The following is a 24527-nucleotide window of genomic DNA, read 5'->3' on the forward strand; positions in this document are numbered from 1 at the left end:
GACCCAGGAACTCAGTGCTGAGAAAATACTACTGCTAGAGGAACAGCTCACTTCCCAGTTATTACACAGCCTCACAAATCTGTTATGGAGGTCAGTCTCTGTCTGTCATTGGAATTAGAGAAGCATCTTGTCTTATTATCCTGCTCTTATTTATAGTGTGTGTATGAATGATGTGGAGATGATTCAGTTGCTGCTCCTTTTAAGCAGACTTGCCATTTAATCATTAAATCTTGATTGATTTTACAGTATATATTACAACTGCAATTATACAGTAGATGGTTTCACTGATTTAGTTCTCTGAATTCATCAAGTTAATTATTAGAAAGTAATTAAATTTTTTTTTTCAAATCTCATGAGCTAGATACTTTTGAGTCTCATTATGCATTTTTGAAATTAAGAAGCATAAACTTAACTCTGTTTCTACTGAAGACAATGAGAAATGGGCAACTAAGATGATTAAGGGCTTGGAGCATCTGCCTTATGAGGAAAGGCTGAGAGAGCTGGGACTCTTTAGCCTGGAGAAGAGAAGGCTGAGGGGAGACCTTATTATGGCGTACAAGTATCTCAAGGGTGGGCTGAAGGAGGATGGAGCCAGGCTCTTTTCAATGGTTGCCAGTGACAGGACGAGGGCCAATGGGCACAAGTTAGAACATAGCAAGTTCCGTTCAAATACACGGAAAAACTTCTTTACGGTGAGGGTGACAGAGCACTGGCACAGGCTGCCCAGGGAGGTTGTGGAGTCTCCTTCTCTGGAGATTTTCAAGACCCGCCTGGATGCAGTCCTGAGTAATGTGCTCTGGGCAATCCTGCTTTAGCAGGGGAGTTGGACTAGATGATCTCTAGAGGTCCCTTCCAACTCTGAAAAACTCTGTGATTCCGTGAAATGTCATTGACTTCAGGAAGAACAGCATTTAGCCAGGCTAGCCCCAGATGTACACAGAACTCCTGAATTTGACATCTAAAGTGAAGGTCTGAAATGCTTGTACTTCAGTATACAGCCAGGAGGTAATTAAGCACAGGTTTATAACTAAAATAACTTCAGGTCTGAATGCTGCTAAACACTACCAGGGAAATTCCAATCTGAACTTTACACTTAGATCTGTTTTACATTCAATAGCACCACCACCACATTTGTGATTTTAAATAAATAAATTCTTATTGTATGTGTTTTCCCCTTTACAGGTGGCATATGCAAACTTATGCTTTAGATTCTTCCCCTTCCACCCCCAAGAAAATTGTCTGATGTCAAAAGCAAGCTTTTGAGTGAAAGGAGAAATAATTTATTAATACCTACTGTCCATGAAATTTAGGAGCATAATCTTACAACTAAGTACATTGCATTTGCCCGCATTTTTATCTCACATAAACAAGCACATAAAGATAATCTTGTTGAAATGTTTGAAATTACTTAAAAATCATCATTTGTGTGCTATGGGGAACATTACTTACTCTTTGAATACAGGTGTTTAAAGACAAGAACAAATAATAATTTTTTATGATGTTTCTTTGGTTTCTCATGTTTCTTCTAGTAGAGTAGTATTTTAATCAGTATTTTAATCTTTAGCTGAGCTGATTAGAAACATGGATCAATCACTTTTTCGCATGCAACATCCTTGGCATCTATAAAAAGAAACATAAAACCCTCAGTCAAGTACTACATGGTTACTGTGAAGAAAAGTCTCACATTACTAGCAAAGAAAACATATTGCACATTAGGCAAAAAATGCCTCCTTCAGAACTATTTCTTAGGCAAAAGAACAAACTGAAGAAGGATTCACACAAATCCTATTCCTGCTACTCCCACTTGTAACACACTCTAAGTGCATGGACTCCTCCTATAAAACCCATGCCGCCTTTGAAAACACAAGCACACGGGAATTTTTGTTTTTCCTTAATACTGTATTACCAGTTTGAACTGCCAGTGGTCCCTGAGCTCAAAGAATCTAAACCCATGTCTTCCGGGCTTTTTAGCCACTATCATTTAATAAACCTATTGAAGTATCACATTTTTTTAATACTTTCCAGGATGTTTCTTTTGTCATTCATACATGCACATTTCAGATGTCTGGAAAAATCAAGCATGATCAGAAAGAGAGATGTAGTTAACACACTACCATATTCAAATAAATCAAGTTACAAAAAAATCACAATTCACTCCTTTTTAAATGGAATGACCCATTTTTGAGGCTCCAATAGCACAAATGAATCCTACATAACGTAAGCCAGAAAAAAAGTGAGAGAGTTGGATGCCACAACCATCCATTCCATTTCATTGTGATATAAGGAAATCCATTCCTTTGTGTTACAATGCACCTATAGCGTGACTATATAATCTCAAGTTCAAACTCAAGCGCGTTCACTTCCTGTAAGCAAATATGAATATCCTCACAGAGGCTCTTTACTTGACTGCCTTACTTCCTAGTTTAGTCAAGAATTTCTCCTCTCAGGAAGAGATTATCACAATAGCAGCTACCAGGTTTTCTTTTTTTTCTTCAGAAAGAAGAACTTACCTCAGGACGTCCTATCATAATTTATATAACAAAGTCTGAAATCAACTTGGTACAACTTCGTCCAAACTGGTTGACGAGTCACAAGCCTATTCTGCTAAAAGGTGTGCACAGCAGGATCATGATAAATCACTTATTTTTATATTTTCTCCACTGTGAACAGTGTAGGGGTACAACACATCTTGCACAACTAAGTGTATTTCAAAATTTGATCAGGAAGCATTGAGTCACAAAAAGTTCTGCATGTATCATATCTAGGGTATGAAAACAACTCCCAAAGGATTACTTTTAATACATACACCTAAACGTTAATGCCCAACAAAAGCAAATGTTAACGTCTGAAAAAGTGTATTACGTATAGAAGCTTAAAAAAAAGGCTTCTCAACTTTAAATCTGTTACCCAGATTTATCTGTTAAACAGATAAATTTAACATTGAATCATTTGTCTTATTATTGCAGAAAGCTACTACTGAAGGTCCTCAGATGTGTGGTATCCATGAGGAGGTTTGAATTGTGCATTTCAAACAGCTGCCTGATAAAAAACAAGTTGTGAAGTAAACAACTTGTGGATTTTTTCCTCCCCTGAAATTCAAGAAAACACCAGTTACCCTAAATGTGCAGAGAGATTATAGATGATATTAGAGACTATCTGGGATGCTGATGAGCTAAAAGAAGTCACTGTCCCTGCATAACAAGCGGTGTTTCAGATTTTGAAGGGAGCCACCTGCAGTGAAGAAAGTCTAAGTCACCATGAGGATCAGGGTAATAAAGGATGGCGCTATGCTAGGACGCAGGAAAGTCTGCAAAAACATAAATAAATATAGTTCAAGCAAGTAGCAGGAATTTAAGTAACATCCAGAGTTCTTCACATGAGAAGAGATGGTTGGTGTCAAAGAGCTGGGGAGGTGAAAAGAAAAGGTGTCATTTTAAAGAAATTAGAGCTTTTTCAAAACACAGACCTGTAATATGCAGTGTGTTAGGTGCAGCTGTCTGTCCCAGACTGTCATCCATTTCAGTGCTCAGGATCAGCAGATCCAGTGACCTCAAACTGAAGGAACACAGCAAACTACAAAGATACATGGGAAAATTAATTGTGTTCCATGTCTGGGTAGCAGGATATCCAAAACTGGACAACTGCTGGGTGGAACATTCCTCTCAACTTTCACGCCACAAATAAATCATCAGTTTCTACCTGTGCTCATTTTATAGTGGCCTGATAATCTGCCCCACTTTCCACTTCTCCTACTGTCAAGACCTTAAGGAAATGAAACTGATTGGAGAACTCATGAGACCCAATGCCATCAACTGGGTCAGAACAACCAGCGCCGCTGCCAACCATTGCTTTTTTATTATTTCCAAGTAATCAAATTTTCAGGAATTCTAAAAGAAAGCTGTAAAAAGCTATTCTTAGGCATTGAGTGTATTCTGAAAACTGTTTATGACTTCATTGTGGTGTGAGCTTTTTTTAACCACAAATACAGCTGGGGACATAAAAATTCAAAAAGACACTGGGGGGTTTCTATTATTACCTTGCAAGGAATATTTAAATCTTAGTAACACTTTCACTTTATTTTATTTTCCTTGGGTTCCTTCTACTTAAAAAAAGACAAACATTTTTCTTCATCACCAGAAAATGTAAACTGGAGCTTAACCTACCCTACAGACCTCTTTAAACGAAGGCAATATTTATATGTTTTGGATTTCAAAAATGCCAGATATTCAGGAACATTACAGAAAAGTAAACTCTGACACCTTGTTTCAGTTTTGGATGCCTATTCAATAAGTAAATGTTTATCGACAGGTTTCAAATTCCCTTTACTTTAATTAAGCCCAACAAAAGCAAACAGAAGACTTTGTAACACACACACAAATTTTCCCACCATGTTCATCTTTCAGAGCCCATGAAAAAACACCAGGGACTGCTGGATAGCCTTACACAGCTGTACAACACTTGGAGCGGATGTATCCAACTGCCAAGAGCAGCACAGGCTGACACGACTAGAATATCCAGCACCAGGATATGCTGAAGCCTCCACTTCTTTAACATGAATGTTTAGTAAGTGCTTGGCTCTTCACAAAATAAGTAAGAAGTTACAAAGAGATGGTGGCTTGGAAGCCTCAGGGAACCAAGCAGCTCACACAACCAGTTAAACGTTTTGGTGGTACCGGTTTTAGATCATTTGCTTACATTAAAAGTCTTTCTTGACTGTCCCGGAGGCTCTGCCCACATTCCAATCTAGAACCGTAAACCACTTACTGCATAGCTTTAGACAACTTATGTATTCATTACTTTTTCTGAAACTTATAAAGTTGTTCTATAACTAACCTGACTCACTGCACCTTGTCCACTCATAAGACGGCTTTCTACCACAATATGGCAGCTACAGTTTTAGAACATCATTCCTCACCAAGAAAAGACTGCTGACCAGCAAATGAACACCTGATATTGGAATAATTCAAAATAAATGATTTTATTAATAAAAAGCATTCCTGTGAATGTTAAGTTCTACTTTGTCACTCTCTCGATTTGAGATGTTACAAAAAAAGCACCAAAGCCATTTTGCAAAAATGGTTTCACAAGTCTTCCTATTTCTGACCAGCTAAACAGAAAAGTAAATGATTAAACTTGGAAATAATACCTATCACTTGTAGCTAACTCTCACTCAGCACACGAGTTGTGACAATACACTAAAATACCACATAGCTTTTTAATGGGAAACTATGAAACAAAAGTTCCCTGGACAACTTTTAGCCTGTTACATGAAACTGCACAAAGTTGTTTCTGTGGTATCCTAGGACTACAGTAAGATACATAAATGAGACACTGTTAACTCTCTTACTTTCAATTCTTAGTAGAGTCACATTGAAATATAGAGTAATTGTCCATGGATGAAAACTGCTACACCTCAACTGAAGTAATCCGTATCATAATTCACATTAGCTGCAGTTACTTACCTGGACCTCAGGAAGAAGAGACCCTCAAACAACTCTACATTTAAAATGTGCATTTTTATCAAAGTCTCGTTATCAAAGTCAGTAAAATATATGTAAACGAATGTAAAACTAAAAGTTTATGGCAATTTAACAGAATTTGGAAATTTTGCACATTTTCATTTATACATTAGTTTATTCAAGCAGAATATATATTGCATTGTCTCAGAAAAAAAAAAAAAGTGATAGTTCCAAAAAAGAACTCAAAAGTCCAATTACTTTGTTTTCTTTTCAAAACATAATTAACAACCGTTACTAAAAATAATTTGTAAGACAGTTTCTGGTTCCAGAGAGGTGAAACGGCACCATCTAGTGACTTACAGATGAGAAAATCAAGTCAGAAAAGTCACTTCCTCCAAACACCATACACTCAGGTTTGGAAACAATAGCAAAAGGAAATGTAAAAATAAACATGAATGCTGGAACACTTACTATGAAACAAGGAATTGAAAGTCAAGTGTTATTACTCAAGGATTATTTTTCTAAAAACTAGGTACCTATATAGTCTTTAGTATATCAAAATATTTTTGGAGGCATGTACAACATAAATTTAATAGTCACATACTACTGACTGAAGTATCTTCCCAGGAAAGCCAAATGCTTTTTAAGGAATGGCAACAGCAGCTTATTAACGAGTTTTCTATTAATTAATCATAACACACAGAGCCGTCAACATTTATGAATAAAAATCTAGTAACTTTGGATGTATCTATCACTTCATTGATAAAACCACGCAAGGCAGCAGCCCCTTCTCTTCAATTAATAACAATGTATCATATTTGCATGGGCACCATGATCCTACCTGTGTATGTTCACTGATTCACATTTCCAGCAGATTGCCTAAAAGCTGCCAGCATCGAACATTTCTCGGCTATTTTTACAGAACTATACTTCAACTGCTTCTGTACAGACTGCATACATTTTATGAAATCTTCTAGGAATTCATCCACTAGAAAAATATAGACAAAAGCAGAATGTTTGCTACTTTTTATATTTTTTCCTCCGTGCTTTTCTTAAAGGAATATATTGAAAAAAAAACCTTAATCACATTTTTCTCAACAAGAAATCATATGACCTTTGGAGGACTATCAAGTAGGGCTTTCCCTTTAGGAATTGCTATACAAAAAGTGAAAGAGTGAAGGAGGTTGCGCAATGGACATTCTATACTCTTCAGACATTTTTCACCAATGTTTCCCCTTTTGTTCTTTGCTTTCTGTGTGTATTTAATAAATACAAAGAACAGTTTCTTGCCTTGCTAGAAAATTTAAGTCTCTAGCAACTCAAAAAAAAAAAAACAAAACCGCCCAAACCCACCACTTTAAACTTTTAGGGTGGCCCACCCTAAAAAGTGGGAGAGGTTGATAATTAACTTTTTTTTTTTTTTTTTTTTTTTTTTTTTACACACTGAGAGACTGAAAATACTTTGTGAAGAACATTACCGTGATCTGCTCTGCTGGATTCTCACTTATGCATGGCTCTATGGCAGGGCAAAGAATACTATCTATTCATAATAAAACCAAGATAAATAAGGTTAACTGTTTATTGTAACAGGGTCAAAAGCCATTAAGAATAGAAACAGACAGGAGAGTTGGCATTGCTCCATACTGCTGCAACCTTCAGCAAGAACAAGTGAAAAAAAATTCATCGGGGAAATCACAGAAGAGCAAGGTACTACAAGCTACTACAAGCAGGGACTATATTCCAAGAAGATATGGATAAAATCCTTTCTGGGTAGAACAAGCACTGGGCCAACCAACTTAATTTTATCCACTAACTTCTCATGCAACTGCCTCAGATCTGATTATTTCTCTATTTCTATGAACCACTTCACCACACAGATACCTATTTCAGCTTTAGCAGAGCACAGAAATATGTATTTGAACAGACTGCCCTTCCTCTTTCTGAACTCATTTCAGTTTAAGCTGAAATTTCTGCCTGCAAGAATGGCTTTCAGCTGACACACTGTGAATGGGGCTCTTGTAATCAGTCTTTTGAGAACACCTGCAGAGCTCACTTGAACTTTTACAAAAACCTGAATGATTTTCAAATTGCGATTTTTTTAAAACTTCATTTGCAAATATGTGGTGGTATTATATCTTTATATATATTATATAATAGATTATACATACTATGTTAATATATTATAATTATTCTAATATTTTAATTATACTATATAATTATATATAGTACATGTTATATATAACTTAGAAAAAATAATTGACACTTGTTTTAACCATCACGGAGACAAACATAATGGAAGTCAACAGACTCCCATTTGAAATGCTGACTTTTCCAACCTCAGCTACTGATAGAGTCATGGGACTAAACCAGCAAATGTTTCTGGTCATAAAAAAAAAGCAGCAAAACATGGAAAAGATGTGTTAGAGTATCTTCTGATTCTAAAATTTTATATGAATACCCTGAAGGAAAAGGCATGCAAATAATTCATAGAGAATACATGAACAAATATGTCTTTTTAGGACTAGCTGTTACTATATTTTGTCTTTAAGTTGGTTGCAGTAAACTTTTGATAAGCTTTTTGTTCATCCACTGAATTAGTTACATAATTAAAATGAGATACATTAAACTGCTCCCTAAAATTAAAAGGAAAAAATATAATTTCTACTACTTAAAGCCTAATAATAAGAGAATTCGCTAACACTTAAATTTTAGGACCCTACACATCTCAAAATAAAAGTAGCAGAAAATTTCATAGGAAAACTTGCCTGCGGTCTAAACCTCGCTTTTAATGTAGGTGAACCTCTGCAGGGAGGCTGAGCTCACTTGTTGGAAACCACTGCTCTAGATCAAGATTGACAGACTTGCCATGGAGTCTTTCAAGAGGCACTTAAGCATCTGACATCTCCTTTAAAAACAGAAGCAGCGCGAACCTTTAGATCTCGAATTAGTGAAACTATTCGAACGTATATTATCAGGGTATGCGGGGGGGTCTTTGGTTACCAACTGAAAATCAGCAGCATAGAGCAATTTTATTAATAGATAGTAAGACTGAAAATATTCTAACTATGGTAAACACACAAAGATGGTCAACACAGAGGGGTGTTGGCCATCTCAGACACCTCTATAGCTGAATCTTTGATTAGCAGTGTAATCTAATAATTGACATAGTTATCATAACACAGTCTTCACCTTGGTCACACAGGAAATGTTTAGGGCACTTTGACTGCATACTTCTTTGAATTCTCTAGACCCAATCGTGTCTCCCCACAAGACATGCACATATGTCTGTCAGAAAGCTGTCAAAAGTCCAGTGGCATCAGGTATCTAATTCACTGGCACGGAGAAATATACACTAATCAAAATCAGTATTGGTCACCTTTTCCCCAAAGCAAGAAGATTTCGGAAAGATTTTTGGAACACACAAAGTTTTCACTTGTTTGGAAACTGAAAATAAAAATAAAACCTTTTTCTCTTGGTTTAACATCAGAAATCAATCTCTTGAAAGATAACCGGCAAAAATGACCTCATTATTGTTTTGTACATACTTCCTGAATTATAATAAGCTACTGATAAAGGACTGAGTTATTAAAGATTACATTTCTGTCATAAAATGGTAATTACAGGGTAAGTAGGACTATGCATGCAATTCAAGGTCAGTGAAGCAAGCTGTTGCTTTTGCACTCAACCGTAGTCATTCATCTGACATTTTATATGGCAGTCACAAGACAACATATCATGATATCAAAGGCTACCATATGACACTGCAACCCACTTATCAGAAAACTTACCTAACTCTATTAATTTTGTGTTCTTATTTAGACAGAACTTTAATAAAGGGAAAAAATACTTTCAAAGGTCAAATTAAATATCCTTAAACAGAATGCAGTTTGGGAAGTTTTTTATCATTTAATCCCTTTGATCTTTACAGAAAGCTACAGTGTCATAAGTTGAAGAAAACTGACAGGCAGTAATAACAATAACTCATGAAAACTTCCAAATATATGGCTGAAAGGGAGTTTGCTCTAACTAATACTAACTTTTAATGGAGAGCAGTAATAAATGAAATCTAAACTACTTTGTTTTAAATTCGCTTTCTTTCCAAGAGATGTCCCTTACTATGGAAGAAAATCCAAGGGTTAATTAATAGGGTTAACCCTATTAGCTGTGTTTCATCCCCAATTTGCATCATAGACTCAAATTTGAAAATTAAAGTTCCTCAGTTTTATTATTTGTTCTAAGGCTACAATTATTTTATTTTTTACAATTAAACCTAACTTTTGAGAAAGTATGTCGCCACAAGAGAACTGCCAATATTGAATACTGTTATCTGTTTGTCCAATATGCCTCCACATTTAAGGGATCTCCAATAAATGGGAAATATCGTATGACTTACTTCAAACGTCTATCATAGGTAAATCGGAATAGTTTCTGGACCAGAACAGAAAACACCACTCCAAAGATGAGCACGTTTTTCCATACTGATGCTTAATGGCTACCACCAATTTGCACAGCAACAAACCACACGAGAGAAAAAAGCAGCAGGGAGACCAGTCAGATGAAAGCCCTTGAATCAAATAAAGGGAGGGACAGACCCCAAAGAACTGTTATTTATATTGCATTTTCCACTAGCATCTGAAATTTCTAATAAGGATCTCCATAAGGCAAATAAATTGGTTAGAGAATTACTGAGTAAATACCACAAAAGAAATACATTCTAAAGAAAAGTGCATTTCCCATAACAAGAAACTACTTGTTTAAGAAAAACTAAACTAGCAATTTCATTTCTGATGTGGACAGGGTGGTTAAAAAAACAGTTAAATAACTCTACCCATTTATGCAAACTACATTACCACCGAAAGAGGAAGGACTAGCCTAATTAAATCCTGTGAGAAAATACAGAACAGCACCTGAAAACACTTTTGGTAAAGTCTGTTTCCTACCGTAGCTACAGCTCTTAGGAATACCTGCTAGGCACTGAAAATGAAACAGTGACTTGAAATTAATTTAAAAGAGCATATGAAAATGGAGGGCCTGCCTAAACATCAGCGCTGGAAGGGGGCCCAGCTGGCGAGCACAGCGCTGCAGGCCGTGGGGCTCTGGGCCAGGCCTTCCCCGGGTGGGACCCCCGAGCCCCTCCGCAGGGCACGCCAGCCTCGGGGGCCGTGGGGCAGGACGGAGACTGTGCTCCCCCTGTGCCCGGGGTGCTCACCCGCCCGGGCCCACTTACTGTAAGGCAGCGCTGGGAGCTTCCTCAGGAATGCCCCAGCAGCAGCTAAACCTCCGTCACCACCACGTAGAGATCCCCGGCTTTTTACCCCCGAGCACTACAGCAGGGCAGTGAGGTGTCCAGCGGGCACAGCCCCGACCTGCCATCCCCAGCGCTTGGCTCCAGGAGGGCGACCGAGGCCGTGGCACACGGGGCTGGGGACATTTATGGCCAACGGTGGCAACTGCCGAGGATCGCTGTGGGCCGCCCGGGCCTACGAAGTCGCGCTCCAGGACCGGTTTTCTGGGGCAGACGTAGCCGGGGCGGCCGGCAGCCCCCCCGAGGAGGCGGCCCGACAGAAACGCCTGAGGAGAGATCGGGGCGGGGGTGAGCCGCCGTCGCCATTTCAGAAAGCGCCCTACCCGCAGGGAGGGCCCGGCTGAGCCAGACCGAGACCGCGGCACGGCGCCGGCGGCCCGCGCTGAGGGCAGCGGAGCTCAGGCCTAGTCGGGTCTGGGCCCGGCCGGCGGGGCGCGCCCCCTGCCCCCGCGGGTACCCAGCGCCATCTCCTCCCCCAGCAGCGCCATGAGGCGGTGGATGCCCGACGCCCGACCCCGCCTCTGCAGGAAGCCGCGCTAGGATCCCGAACACCCCGCGTGTGCACGGAAACCACCGCGGTTTGTGCCAGAGAGGGGGACGTGCGGTGACCGCCCCGCCGCTCTCTGAAGGCGGCGCCGCCGCTTCCCGCCGGTCTCCTCACAGCCCGGGAGGTTCCCGCCCACGCGGGGGGGGGGGGGCGTCCCCTCAGGCGGCGCTGGGCGGGAAGCGGCGTCCCCGACAGAGAGGGAGGCGAAAGGGCCTCGCCGGCTTTTTTCCTCCCTTCCCTTGAAACACGTAAAATACCTATCCGACATAGCACTCAAAGAACAGTTAATTAATCGAGTACTATTTTTAAAGGATTGCCCATCCCCACAGGGAGGTGCTTAGCCATTTCCTAATTTCAAGTACACTTACCAGTGCTGTTCAACATTACTTACAAACAGTATTTAAGACACAGGTGGTTGCCTTTTCCCTTTATTTTATTGGTTCAAAGCATAAATGTGAGTTTTACAAAGTCATTGCCTTTCAGGTGAGAAAGCTCAGCAGCAGTACGCGGCAGCATTAGACATTAATCTCATGGACAGAACTTGCTCAGCCTTCTTGCAAAAATTCCGTCCTTCATCTAGAATACATACCAGAGCTAGTTAGTTGCTATGTTGCCTGGAAAAAAAGAAAAAGAAAAAAATGTAAAGTAACACTAAGGATTTGCAAACAGCCCTGAAAATAAAACAGTAAACTTTTATTTAAAAAACCCAAACATTATTGACATAATAATTTGCACTTCACTTGTAGTTATCACGTAAGTGAAGACTGCGTTTTTCTTTACAGATGGGCACATTGCCAGCGGTCCAACAAAAGTATGAATGGGGATGAAACAGTGTAGAAAGTGTCACAAATTGTGACTAAGCAGTCGAGAAAGGCACCAGCTGGGCAGCTGTGGAGCCTGCCATCTTCTGTCCCAGGACAAGTATGTCCACAGTAGCATCATCTTATGCTGTTCTGCAAAGGTGTTAAACCAAGTCAAAAAGGTTAGTGAGCACAATGATAACACTTCCCTGAGAAATCAAAACCCGTTTTGAACCACGTCTCTCAGCCAGAGAGAGACCACAGCCTCGCACAAGGATCATGGACACTCCTTTGGAGGGGTGGCATAAGCAGAAAAAGTCACAACTGCAGTAAGCCATCTCAATCATCTACTCAAGGAAGGTATTTAAGACTAAATAGGGTGAAATTCTCAGCACTTCGTGAATGTTTACTGAATTCTTGTTTACTTTGAAGTCAGTACAACATACTCAGCAGTAGAGTTGAAATTACAGATGCTTTCCACAATGCATTAAACATGTTAATTACTCATATGAAGAAAATGTTCATATCCTGCTCAAAACTTACAACTTTATTTCACAAATTGAAGGAATATGTACTGAATATGTGCTCAGAGGGTTCAGATTAAACATTAGGAAGAAGTTTTTCACTTTGAGGGTGGTAAGGCACTGGAACAGGTTGCCCAAAGAGGTTATTGAGGCCCCATCCCTGGAGGTGTTCAAGGCCAGGGTGGACGTGGCCTTGGGCAACCTGGTCTAGTGGGAGGTGTCCCTGCCTATGGCAGGGGGGTTGGAACTCGATGATCTTCAAGGCCCTTTCCAACCTAAACCGTTCTATGATTCTATCATTTGTTCACACCAGAAGCTTCGTGCTGATGTGCTCTGCTGAAGACAGTAAAAATGTTTTGAAGCAACTACAAAATGCCCTAGATCACTATAAACCTATCTTCAGTGTTTTGCATTCCATTCCATGCCCTTTCTTAAAACCTCTAGATGGCAAGAATAACATTATGCAACATAAAAGCCTCATTTATGTATCTCTTGAAGATTAGAATTTTTCTAAAAAGAAATTATTTTGAAATCTTAGATTAATTATATTAATGACTTGAAGTATAATTCAAGAATTCTAAAGAGCCACTAGTCAACGAATTTGGGAAAAGAATAATTTAGGAAAAGGTCAGTTCACCAGCTTGTAAAAGCTGGCTACATTCTATACGTGTACCAACAACTTGCCTCTGGTCTACAAGTATGCACTATTTGTATAGCAATTGCTAGTCTGCAACCAAAAATAGATCTAGGAATTGTAATATATCACCATTTTTAAGCAGTGTAAGTATGCCTGCTATTTCCTTTTAAATAGGTTTGCATTCTCCATTTGTTAAAATGTTAGTGGGATGCAGATATATACCACCAACTTCTGTGAGAACTGAAGGACTCGCAGAAGTGATTTTAGGACTGCTGAGCATCTAGAACCAGTTCAGATCAAGGAGATCTGCAAGATAATGTTTAGCAGCTCGTCCTAAAACAGCAAACTTTTTTTTTTTTCCAGACTGCTTCTGGCAGACAAAACCCACAACAAAACAACCCAAACCCAGCAAATAATAAGGTGTAACAAGAACGTAACTCTACCTTTCTGTTGCTTAAGGTAAAGAGACAATACATCCTTTCAGCTAAATACAGTTTATTAGATGAACATGTAAAAAGCACAAACTTTAGAAGCTACTTGTCATCCATGCGTTTCCCATTTATTCCTCAGGGTGCCCACTTGGGTGTCTCAACCATTAATCTGCTTTTGTCTTGGGCAGACAAAACCATTCTTTCCTTAAGGTTTGCTAATTTTCATACCAATTTTGAGTTACTGCCAAACCACAAGAAGTTGAAAGTCAAGAACTATTGCTAATATAATAGCTAAGAAATATTTCTGTGAAATCCCTCAATATTCAGTGTTGAAGACAGCTGGACAAAAAAATTTTGCTATATTAATTCATTATATTAATTCCTCAGGTTACTTAAAAGTCATACCTTTCAAATAACGCTGATTTAAAACAACAAGAAGCTAACAGCTTAAGTGAGTAGATAATTCTTAATCAAATTGGAGATTGTGTCTCATGTTATCTTTACTGGCATTGCTCACAAGTGACTTTGGAAGGGTGTTTCATGACACTAAATGTCTGAAAAAATGGTTATGAAGCTGAAGGTCACTGAAATAATATACTTCGATTTAAGCAATCACTACAAGATAGAGGATATTCCAGGAGAAATCTAAAGAACAGTCAAATTGAGGAACAAGCAAAGCCACACAAAACCCCCTTGTGGTTTGCCACTGAATTTAAGCAAAGCTCTACAGCTGCAACTCAGCTGGACACCTTTCCACAACATGAATTGAAGATAAGAGTGGAAATGCCAACTGTATAAAAACTACATGGAATATTTCATACAAAATACTCCAAATACTTTTCATTATGTAACTTTTATTTGAGACACACATTGTTGTAAAAAAGTTCACATGGAATAATAAAACCATTGGAGTGTGAATGTTTTTTTAGGGGTTGGGTTTGTTTTTTTGTCTATACACATCAATACACAATTAATGATTAGGTTTACAAGTTAACCACATGACAAGTTCACCTTTATCTGCAGGAGTTTTTCACATTACACCTTTATACCAGAGATAAAATGTGCTTAAACACACACAGTAGAACACTTCTAGTTCAAAATTAAGCATTTTCTCAAGGACTATACTTTTTAATCTGAATTTAGTAGCTATATAGCATTAAAATAACTGTAATTGAATTTTTATTTGCAAAAATGTTCGTAAGGCCATAGGAATGCACTAAAATACTTAGATTCATCAGAAACAAGAAAAATCAATGGAAATCCTGCTTTTGTGGAAGAAAGAAATACAAGTTTTATTTATAAGAATGAGAATGGCATAAGCATTTCAGTGACTGGAGAAGAAAAAAGACTTCTTATCACCTACAGACCAAACCTTAAGAAGCTTAACATTGCAAAATTTCAGTTACATTAATAGATAACCAGATAACAGATGCATTTTCACAAATAACACATTTATGCATTTTACATATTATTCATGTACTTTCAAATCATTATCCATTCACAATATTTTAATCTGATATGTATATTCAAGACTCCTTTATTCACTTGTGAAAATGATCCACTTAATTCACTTGACTTCAGCAGACTAGTATGGGAAAAGTACTTACAATGGGAAATACTTTCTGTAAAAAGAACTACAGGTCTGAAAAGTCAATTAGCATTTTTAAGACTGTCCCCCAAATAGACAAGTGAGCTGCGTTAAGTTTTGTAAGTGGTTTAAGCTCTAGCAGTAATAGAACTTCCAGACAGTAAGTAAATCAAATATTCTGTATACACTCAACAAAAACTTCTTGTGCACGTTTTGCTGAGCACAGACTGAAAGCTAAAACTGCAAAGCACTGAGACCAGTTTGGGTTTTGTTTGGCTTTTTTTTTTTTTTTTAAACCATTTAGAAAAATATTGGTCAAGATATAGTGCACAGACATGGGGCTGAGGGAAAGATTTCCTAAAACTCAATAGCATAAACAGCATTTTTGTTTTAACGAAATCCACCAAAAAATGTCTGCCCTTCCTGAAAGGCTAAACGCAATTTCTGGAACAAAACAGAAATACATTTGCTGCTTAATGAATAATAATTATATGACTTCCATTCTAATGGACATTAGAATACTAACTTGTTGACTGAGGTATAGTTAAGAGTCCTTCAAACCTTAGATTACATAGTCATGAGCAAAGTAGCAACAGAGACTGCACAAAACCATCATAGTGATATTAGAAAAGCCTGTAGTACCCAGCATCTGATGCGTAGGCAGAACATACCATCTACCATCACCCGCTTGTCTAAAGGAAAATACAGCTAAAAAATTCCCAGTAATACATACAGCTGATTTGCACGCTAAGATACAGCACATTTTTCAATGTCTGACAAGGCAGACTGTACACAGAAAGAGGTCTATACTGACCAAAAGTTAGCACACCGATAAAGTGCAGCCACTCAGCCACTTAATACTGCTGGAGAAGAGGGGTGGGGGCAAAACAACAAAGAAAGAGAGAAATCTGCATTTTACCTTATCCATAAGACCACATGAAATTAGAATTCTTCAGTTTCAGCAGGGGACAACAAAATTGCATTAAATTCTTCTACAAATAGAAAAAGATGAACTTTACATGAACATTAAGCAAAGTGAAATATTTACTGCATTCTTTTAGCATGCATAAAGTGAGTTTCCTATGGTCTTACCTCACATTTATGTACAGTTTAGCACAGCTAAATGTAAGAAAATAGCAAGTTTTTTTTCTCCCCGCCCCACCCCCCTTCCTACAGAGCAGATACCCCAATTCGCTGCTGCTTCAAGAAGCACTTCATAGACTCTACTACTCACAGGCTCTTTCAAAGGGAAGTTCATGGAGACTAATATTGAATGAACACTTAACCACACAGCGAAGACAGGAAAAACAATACAAAGCATTCTGTAAACGGTGCCAAACACAGAACATGTCAGTTTTGGTTTGCAGACAACCCCTGAGATAAAAATCAAAGTATTACGACACCAAATAAGTCAGAGGTAAATTACTGAAAATAAACAACATTCATAATTGGTGTCACAACACTTTCTGTATAGAAGCACTTTTTTTAACCATACAGAAAACATAACTGCTTTAGCCTGTCCGAGAAAAACATCAAGGGTAGACAACAGAGCAGTTAGGGTTGCTTTGTTTTTTCACTAAACTTTGTTGCCACGATGATTTTTCTGTTTTAGTGCAGCAACAGCAGTTTATGAGATTCACCACCTAGTTACAATAACTATTTCTATTACACTACATGTGGGGACAGGTTGATAACCACCGAAAACTTCATGGAACCAGCTACTAATGTTAAACCTTTCAAAATCGAGAGTCTTTAAATCTAACACTGTTGGCCCGTTCACATTCAAAATATTTACAACAGACCCAGAGATGACAAATTCAGTACCTGACACCACAAAATGAAGTGGTTATCTGCGGTAACGACCAACTCGCTGTTTACAGCTCTAGACAACGTAGTGAAGCAAAAGCAAGCACATCAGACGGTAACTTTGACAATGACAGAATGCACCTATCCCCTAATAACAAACATGCTAGACACAAACTTGTAGTTAAAGCTTACAATGGTCCAAATTTGGCACATAACAGAACTAAAGCACTTGTTTTCATTGCTCATTGAGGAAATCTTTCAGAAGACAATAAAAAAGTAGTAGAACAAAGACTAGGTTATACAATGCTCAGTTGAGTAAAAAAGGCAACTACGTTTCAACTCTGCTTCTAACAGTCTAGGTCACTGTACCGGTTTTTGATGGAAAAACAACTGCTTGAGCAGACTAAAGAGGGCTTCACACATTCAGCATTAACTGCTTAACTAACAGGACACTATAGCCCTAATGTGACCATTTCCTTAGTGCCAGAATTTGATAAACTTTAGCAACTGCACAGGAAGCTAGTTGTTGGACACCTCTGTTGTCAAGGGTTGATGCTTACAGACGTGAACAAACTATCCTTAGAATTACAGTAGAAATGGAAGTCACCTTTAGAAGCAGTCACTTCTGAACCAATGAATCCACAAAGAGGTTGCTCAAAACTCATGCATTCAGCTTCCGCAAGCCACTTAAAGTGATAGTGATGAGACCAATTTGTGACGATGATTTCAGCTCCAAAGTGTACTTCCTCATCAGAAACAAAAAAGGTGCAGGCAGTTTGAGCTAACAAAGGGAAGTTAAGTGAGGAAAGACACTGTGTTTATTCAAATAACTGAAAGGTGCATCTGTGAATCAGACAGTGACTGGCAATTCAGAACACAACCTTGCTAAGTCTGGTAAAGAAAGAAAAGCAACACACTACATTCAGAATAGAAGCTATAGCTTCTGCATGAACAGATTTGTGCATCTAAGGGACAAAACCCATACAAACTGTTAAATGCCAATTGTTACAGTAATTCTCATCACTAGAGTGTCAACATCCATACTGCAGTCATGGCCACAAGTACACAGCATAGAAAATAATGGAAGTGAGACTTAATTTTTCCCCTGGCTCTTCCGCTTGAAAATAAATTTGTTTAAAAACAGAAAGAAAAACCTGCACAAATCTGTTAAGAATCTTACTTACAAGTCAAACTGTGCAAATACAAATGTAAGATTGTGCTGTAACAGGCAGTAAGAGGCCAATATGGATGTGCAAAGTTAAAAGAAACATAGCAGCTTTTGCAACAGGCAATAAAACAGAAAGTAAAAAAGGAAAACAAGTTAACTCTTGCATTTGTGTCTCCACTTCATAGCTTCCATATCTGAGAAAGAAGAGCCTGACAGGTCAATAGGCTTAGTGAGCAAAATCCACTTGGTATTTTGTGTATCGCAGTCTACGTTCAATGGAGCTCTCAGCAGCAGCTTGGTGGTATTATTTCTGAGGCTTTGTGACCCTGTGCTTTCAAAGAAGCAGAAAAGGTTCTAAGTGTGCTGCAGTCTATCATTAGAAGTTCATCAAAGTAGCGTGCATCGAAAGAAGCTGCTCTTCTTAGATCGGTTTTCTGTTATTTTTACTGGCCCACCTGCCCCTGATGAACTGTTGTCATTCTGAAAGAGAAAAGAGTATAAACGTTGTAAAATCCAAAGAAAATAAGTCTAGCTTTCCTAGTTTCCTTCCTCACTTTCCCCCCTTGCAAAGCAATAACCAGAGCAGAGGTTTGTTGCAACTTGAGCTCCTCAATTACCCAGATTCAATTAATCACTCAATGAAACTGCCTCTTTTTTAAAAAAGAACACAACACATTTATCCAACAATCCACATCTCAAGTATTAGCTGAAGGGGTGACCACATAATTTGATGTTTAATAAAGCAAGGATCACACTGTTACATTTCAAAAGAACACATCAGTTTCATGCTGCCCAATGTTAACGTTCATACAAAATAAAGAACAATTACACCCTGATGCATAATAAAGCACTGTTCACTCAAGTTTGACCTAGCATCCATTGTAATTCCCAGGAGTTTTTTGGTAGGACTGCTACTCAGCCAATTATTATAGCAGTCATTTCAATTTATCTAGTTTGTACGCAAATTTGAAATACAAACCATTTTTCTGTTGAGCTTTGTCATAATGTCCCGTGCAAGCGTGAAAAATGCCTGGTGAGGAGTGGAAATAAAAAAAAGTTAGTCACAAGCCACATTAAAGACAAGATAGATTTAGAGTAGCCAGACACATTATTGACACAGTATTCTGCAGGGCACTGCTAGCACTTTGAGTTGCAAGGCACTCTATGTGCAATAGCTGTTTACTTAAAACTGCAATAAGCATCCTCTAGAAGAAAAAAATATTTATTTTTAGTCTCCATCCCTCCAATCTCTGAAGCAAGTGAACAGACTTTCCCATCACATACCTCTGGGGGAAAAAAAAATGCTGAAAGAAGGCTGCATACACTAATAGTTGTGGGGTATTTTTGCCAAACTGTACAGTGCATCGCAACTAGAAACCCACAGTGAGGTTTGAGGATGGCATGCCTGCAAATTCACATTAAGGTTAGCTTGTCTTCTGTCCTCCAAAAGTTTTGCTCCTGCACTATCTGTAGTGTCCTTTATGTTTACAATATCCCCATTAAAAAAAAAAAAAAATTAAAAAAAAAATCATTCTGGCAAATTTCAGCAACTCAGACTTCAATGTATGAAGGCGCAAAGAAACTTCTGTAGCAGAAAAATTCTGCAATTCCCCAGAAGAAGGGAAAAAGCAAAAAGCTACCTGGAGATATCAACAATCCAAGGACAGTTCCAGAATGTAAAAAAACATACACACTTCTCTCAGTGTTTAGAATACATCCAAAGACAGAGCCTTATTTAATGCAACTAAACCACAACAAATAATATAAATTAATTCACTTCTGATTGCAAAAGTATCACAAATGTGTCATTTCCCACATATCAAGCATTTGGTGGAAAGAATACTAAATCGTTACTTGTTGAATGCCTATATCAGCTGCATTTTTTAATGCTTTCTTCACTTCTGAATTTAAAAAAGTATTCAGATAGCCATGTTGTTTGGAGTAAGCACAAACTAATGTACATTTAATGACCTACAGGAAGTAAAATGAAATTGCAGGGCATGTCATGAAAGAGCAAGTCAACTGTCTGGAGGAACTAACGAAGAAGATAAGTACTTTTTATTAAGACACTATTGCTATCCACCATTGGTATTAGCTGCTAATGTTCACAGTTCCATTGTCTGCTGTAAGAATCATAATGACACTGTGAAAATCAGGTCAAGCACTATTCCAGATGCAGCACAATGCAAATAAGTCCATTCTAACTATATTGTATAACGATCATCCTGCAATCAGAAACAAAAGCTTGGCTGGCACGGCATCAGTCACGTTATTTTAAACTAACAATCTCTTTAGTTTCTAGTTACTTTGTTAGCTGCATGATCTGAATTCAGTACATGTTTGGAGGATTTTTATCCTCCAAGTATCCCATCAATACACATGGAACAGCTTTTAAATGTTATTCCTGTATCTAATCATCTAAGAACAAGTCTAGCTTACCTGACTGAATGAATCTTAATTTAACTGCTTTTGATATCGTATTATCTTCTTGTCCGTGCCTTTCATAGAGTTAAGATCCTCCCCCCACCCTCCCTGAGATGACAAGAGTGATAAATGTTACAATAGACTGGAGTTGAGCCACTCTTCCTTCTGACTGTATTTTCTTATGCTCTCATAAATAGGGACTTTGTGTTTTTAGCAAAAAATTTATTTGCAGGAAAACAGATTACAAGTCTACAGACAGAGCATTATAAGCCTTCTTCCTCCTCTAACATCAGCTTATGACAGTCTATGCTGATGTTTCAGGTTAATATACAAATCTTCAGTCTCATCTGCAGAGCACATATTTAGTAGTAACCTGAAGGCTCCTTGACACAGTAGCATGTTATTTTGAAAGCAAAGAATCTTGAATCGAATTTCCTGCTCAAAGCATTGTTCTAAAAAAAAAAAATCACACCTATTCCCCGTCCAAAAGCACTTGCAATTTAAATAGCAAGGCATAAAAGTCTAAAGCAACTGTTTGCTACAATAATAGTAAACCACCCTGTTAACACCCATTTAAAAAACAATTCCAGATGTTACCAGAACACAAGAAACACTGGATTTTACAGCAGCTCTCTAAATATAACAAGACTGGTGACCCAGGAGCACAGTGGGGACTTCAGGTCCCAGATCAGGTCAGAAAGCCCAGTGGATCACAAAACATGCCTCCTTAGTAGTAGTTCAAGAAACACACCTAAATGTAACACCCATCTCTTACCTCTTCCACATTTATGCTGGATTTTGCACTTGTCTCCAAAAATTTGATTCCATAATCAATCGCTAACTGGAAGAGAGGTTAAATTTTTTCAGTGTTTTTGAAGTTCCTTTGTAAAAGGAATGTTTCACATAGGTTCATAATAGAACAGATGCTGTATGGTGCAGCAAGCTTTAAATACAAAACCAAACAAGTTCCACTTCTGCTTCTCTCTTGCAAAAACATTGAAGTTACTGGACAGTTAGACAAAGTATTAGAACAGGTCACACCCTCATGTAAATTTAAAACCAACAAAAAGATTAATCACTCTCAAAAAGACTTACTGAGGACCTAAAAGAACATTAAGATATGGATTTAAGATATTAAGAACATTGATATGGATTTATGGACCAGGTAACTACATACAATCATTCCATAAGTCTGTCACTAGTAACTACAGTACTTTAGCTGTGTATGTGATAGATTATACAGTATTCTTACTTGCTTGCTTGTTCTGTAGAACAACTAATTACTTAAGCTTTAATAACAGTACTTATGACAAGAGTCAGTAACCACCATGGTGGATTGACCACAACACGATCAAACTACATACAAAGCTTTATACTGAGATTTAGAATACTTCATGCTATAGCAAAAGTCAACAGTCTTTACAGGGTCTTCCCCTCAACACAATAGTACCATTAAGTTTATTCAAACTTAAGTCAAGTGCTATTTAAAAACAACAAACCCAAACCCGGTACCCTATAACATATAAAAGTTTCTGAAACAAGAGGTTTGAGGCCCATTCTCTCTCACATGCCCAAAACATACCAAATATCCAGCAGCCAAAATCCTAAGAAAAGCAGGCTTCTAAATAAGGTAGGTCTCCAAAGCTTACCTTCTCCCCTTTTTCTTTTGAAACTTGTCTTTTTTCATTCATATCACATTTGTTACCCAAGATCATTCTTTCTACATCTGAAGAGGCATGCTGAAAGAAGAAAAAGTAATTTCTCAGAAACAAAGTGCAACATTATTTAAAAGAATCTTGTGTGTCAAACTCATCCACAAATGACTATTTTATTTTGAAAAAGTTATCTAGTGAAGGCATTACTGAGAAAGAGACTGACTTTTGAAACAGGCAATTGAACATTTAAATATTAAAATAGGTTGGAATAAATACTCCTAGATTAAATTTGCCTGAGTACTACCACAGACAGAATACAGTACCATGAGCTCTGTCCCAAGTTGCGCACAGGCACTTGGCTATTCTGGAAAAGTAATGGTACACACTTTACTTCAGAGTGGTACATGGACATCTAGGGTATTTGGCTGGAGTATCACTATGCAATACATTTGCATTTTTAAAATAGATAAGTAATAATCACTTCAGCAAGAGAACTTCAATAAGAGAACTTTTCTAGCCCATCACTCTTGGATCAAATTGGTCACTAATACAGAAATTTTGCTTAAAAGCCAAAAGAACAATACTAAAGGAAAAAAAAAAAGTAACATTCTGTTACCTAACTACAGCTTCAATAAAATTAAAGTTAAATAATTTACAACAAGTTAGCAGGAAGGACACTTATCCAAGACCAAATGAAAAGGTCAAAAATCTCTAATTGGACAAACACATAACACAGTAACAACTGCAATTAGATCTGTCATCATCTCCGCGAAAGGTAGACAACCTAAGATCTTGCTCCCTCCCATTCCTTAGACACACCCAAAAGCAAAAAAAGAACAAGAAAAGTCATATAGTAAGAGCAGTTTTGAAACACTTTATACTTACTTTCTAAACTTAAATTTTCTATCTTCTATCCCTAAATGAACGAGGTAATATTATCCCCATTAATAACCACTGTTGCATTCACTGCACGCTAACTTGGCCAAATATGTTGGCTACTATAACGAAAGTGAATGATTACTTGATTATTATTTGTCCCAGGGAAATCATAAGATGGAACGAGTAAGAAGTACTTTCCAAAGCACCTACCTCCTCTATGTTTCTTATCCAGTTTTTTATGTTGTCAAAAGACTTTTCATTTGTGATGTCATACACCAGCATAATTCCCTAAATAAAATTAAGAAAATCCAATTAGATGAGCTACCACTATTGGTTGACTTTTGATTTATTGTGTGGGTTTGACTCTATACTTGCCAGAAATTTAACATATGACTGATGCACCTATAATCCTTTATCAGTGGCATAATGCTTTGAGGAGAATTTACCCGAAATACAACTGTTTAACATCTTTTGCCACTGTTAGAGGTCAAACACACCACCTATACGAAGTTTTAAATTATTAGCCTATAGTCAGGAAAAGTTTAGATATTCTACTACAACAGCAACCAGGACTCTATGGTTAAAGTCAAGTTTAGAAGCAGCAGCTTTAAGCAGTCAAAGATTATAAACCTGTGAGATCCAATCTGCCAGGGCCAGTAGATACTTACAGCAAAGCTGACACTAGGTGCTCTCCCAGAAGCTTTTGCTCTTTCAGACAGTTATGTACGTACACTAGCATGGGCTCTCAACAATTAGCCAAGCATGGGAAACCACGCAACAGCTGCATTAAGGTTCACCTCCATTCCTTATTGCCTTTCCAATCACTCCTCGTAGGACAAAGAAAAGTCCTTGGCCATGGACTGGGAGGTGGGGAGAAGATCATGTCACTGCCAAAACCTTTTTAAGTACTAGAAAGCTCTAACACAGAGCCACAAGCACTACTATTTCTCCTCATCTGTATTCCATAACAGTGGAGTTGTTTGGACCCACAGCCAGCCTATGACTGGAACAGATCTGTTCATACAAAGCGGTAAGAACATGTAATAGCAGCATAGCTGATAATCAGCAAGTTGAAATTAAGTGTCCCAACATAAAATACCTCAAATCATAGCATTAAGAACCATTACAAGCAGTTGTATCACAGAGAGTGCAGGATCTAAGTCAGTTATTTGACTTTTAGGTCATTCTTAATGGAGGAAAAAGTAACAGTAGCTTTGGTAGGTTTTTGTATTTATATCCCAGATTTTGCGTTCTCTACTGGCTAAAGAAAAAGCAATTCAGTGAAATACACCTTTAATATTAAA

The 24527-nt window shown here is 37.9% G+C and overlaps 1 protein-coding gene and 1 long non-coding RNA gene across 2 annotated transcripts in view; both read right to left on the reverse strand.

Annotated features, from left to right (window-relative positions):
• Window positions 1-1590: 1590 nt before the first annotated feature.
• Window positions 1591-6314, reverse strand: LOC309676138. Its single transcript, XR_014269570.1, has 3 exons — window positions 6301-6314; window positions 3467-3573; window positions 1591-1620 (listed from the first exon to the last, which is right to left on the reverse strand). It is a non-coding gene; the product is annotated as an uncharacterized lncRNA (long non-coding RNA).
• Window positions 6315-14560: 8246 nt separating this feature from the next.
• Window positions 14561-24527, reverse strand: part of RAB8B (RAB8B, member RAS oncogene family) — a 28312-nt gene continuing 18345 nt past the window's right edge. Inside the window, 7 exon segments of the mRNA XM_082488597.1 lie at window positions 14561-18516; window positions 18518-18591; window positions 18721-18745; window positions 19245-19295; window positions 21465-21530; window positions 22339-22428; window positions 23434-23511. Of these exon segments, the coding sequence (XP_082344723.1) occupies window positions 18445-18516; window positions 18518-18591; window positions 18721-18745; window positions 19245-19295; window positions 21465-21530; window positions 22339-22428; window positions 23434-23511 (456 nt within the window). The 3' untranslated portion in view covers window positions 14561-18444.

Source organism: Vanellus vanellus (genome assembly GCF_965231255.1).
Source record: "Vanellus vanellus genome assembly, chromosome: 11".
Classification (NCBI taxonomy): Eukaryota; Metazoa; Chordata; class Aves; order Charadriiformes; family Charadriidae; genus Vanellus; species Vanellus vanellus.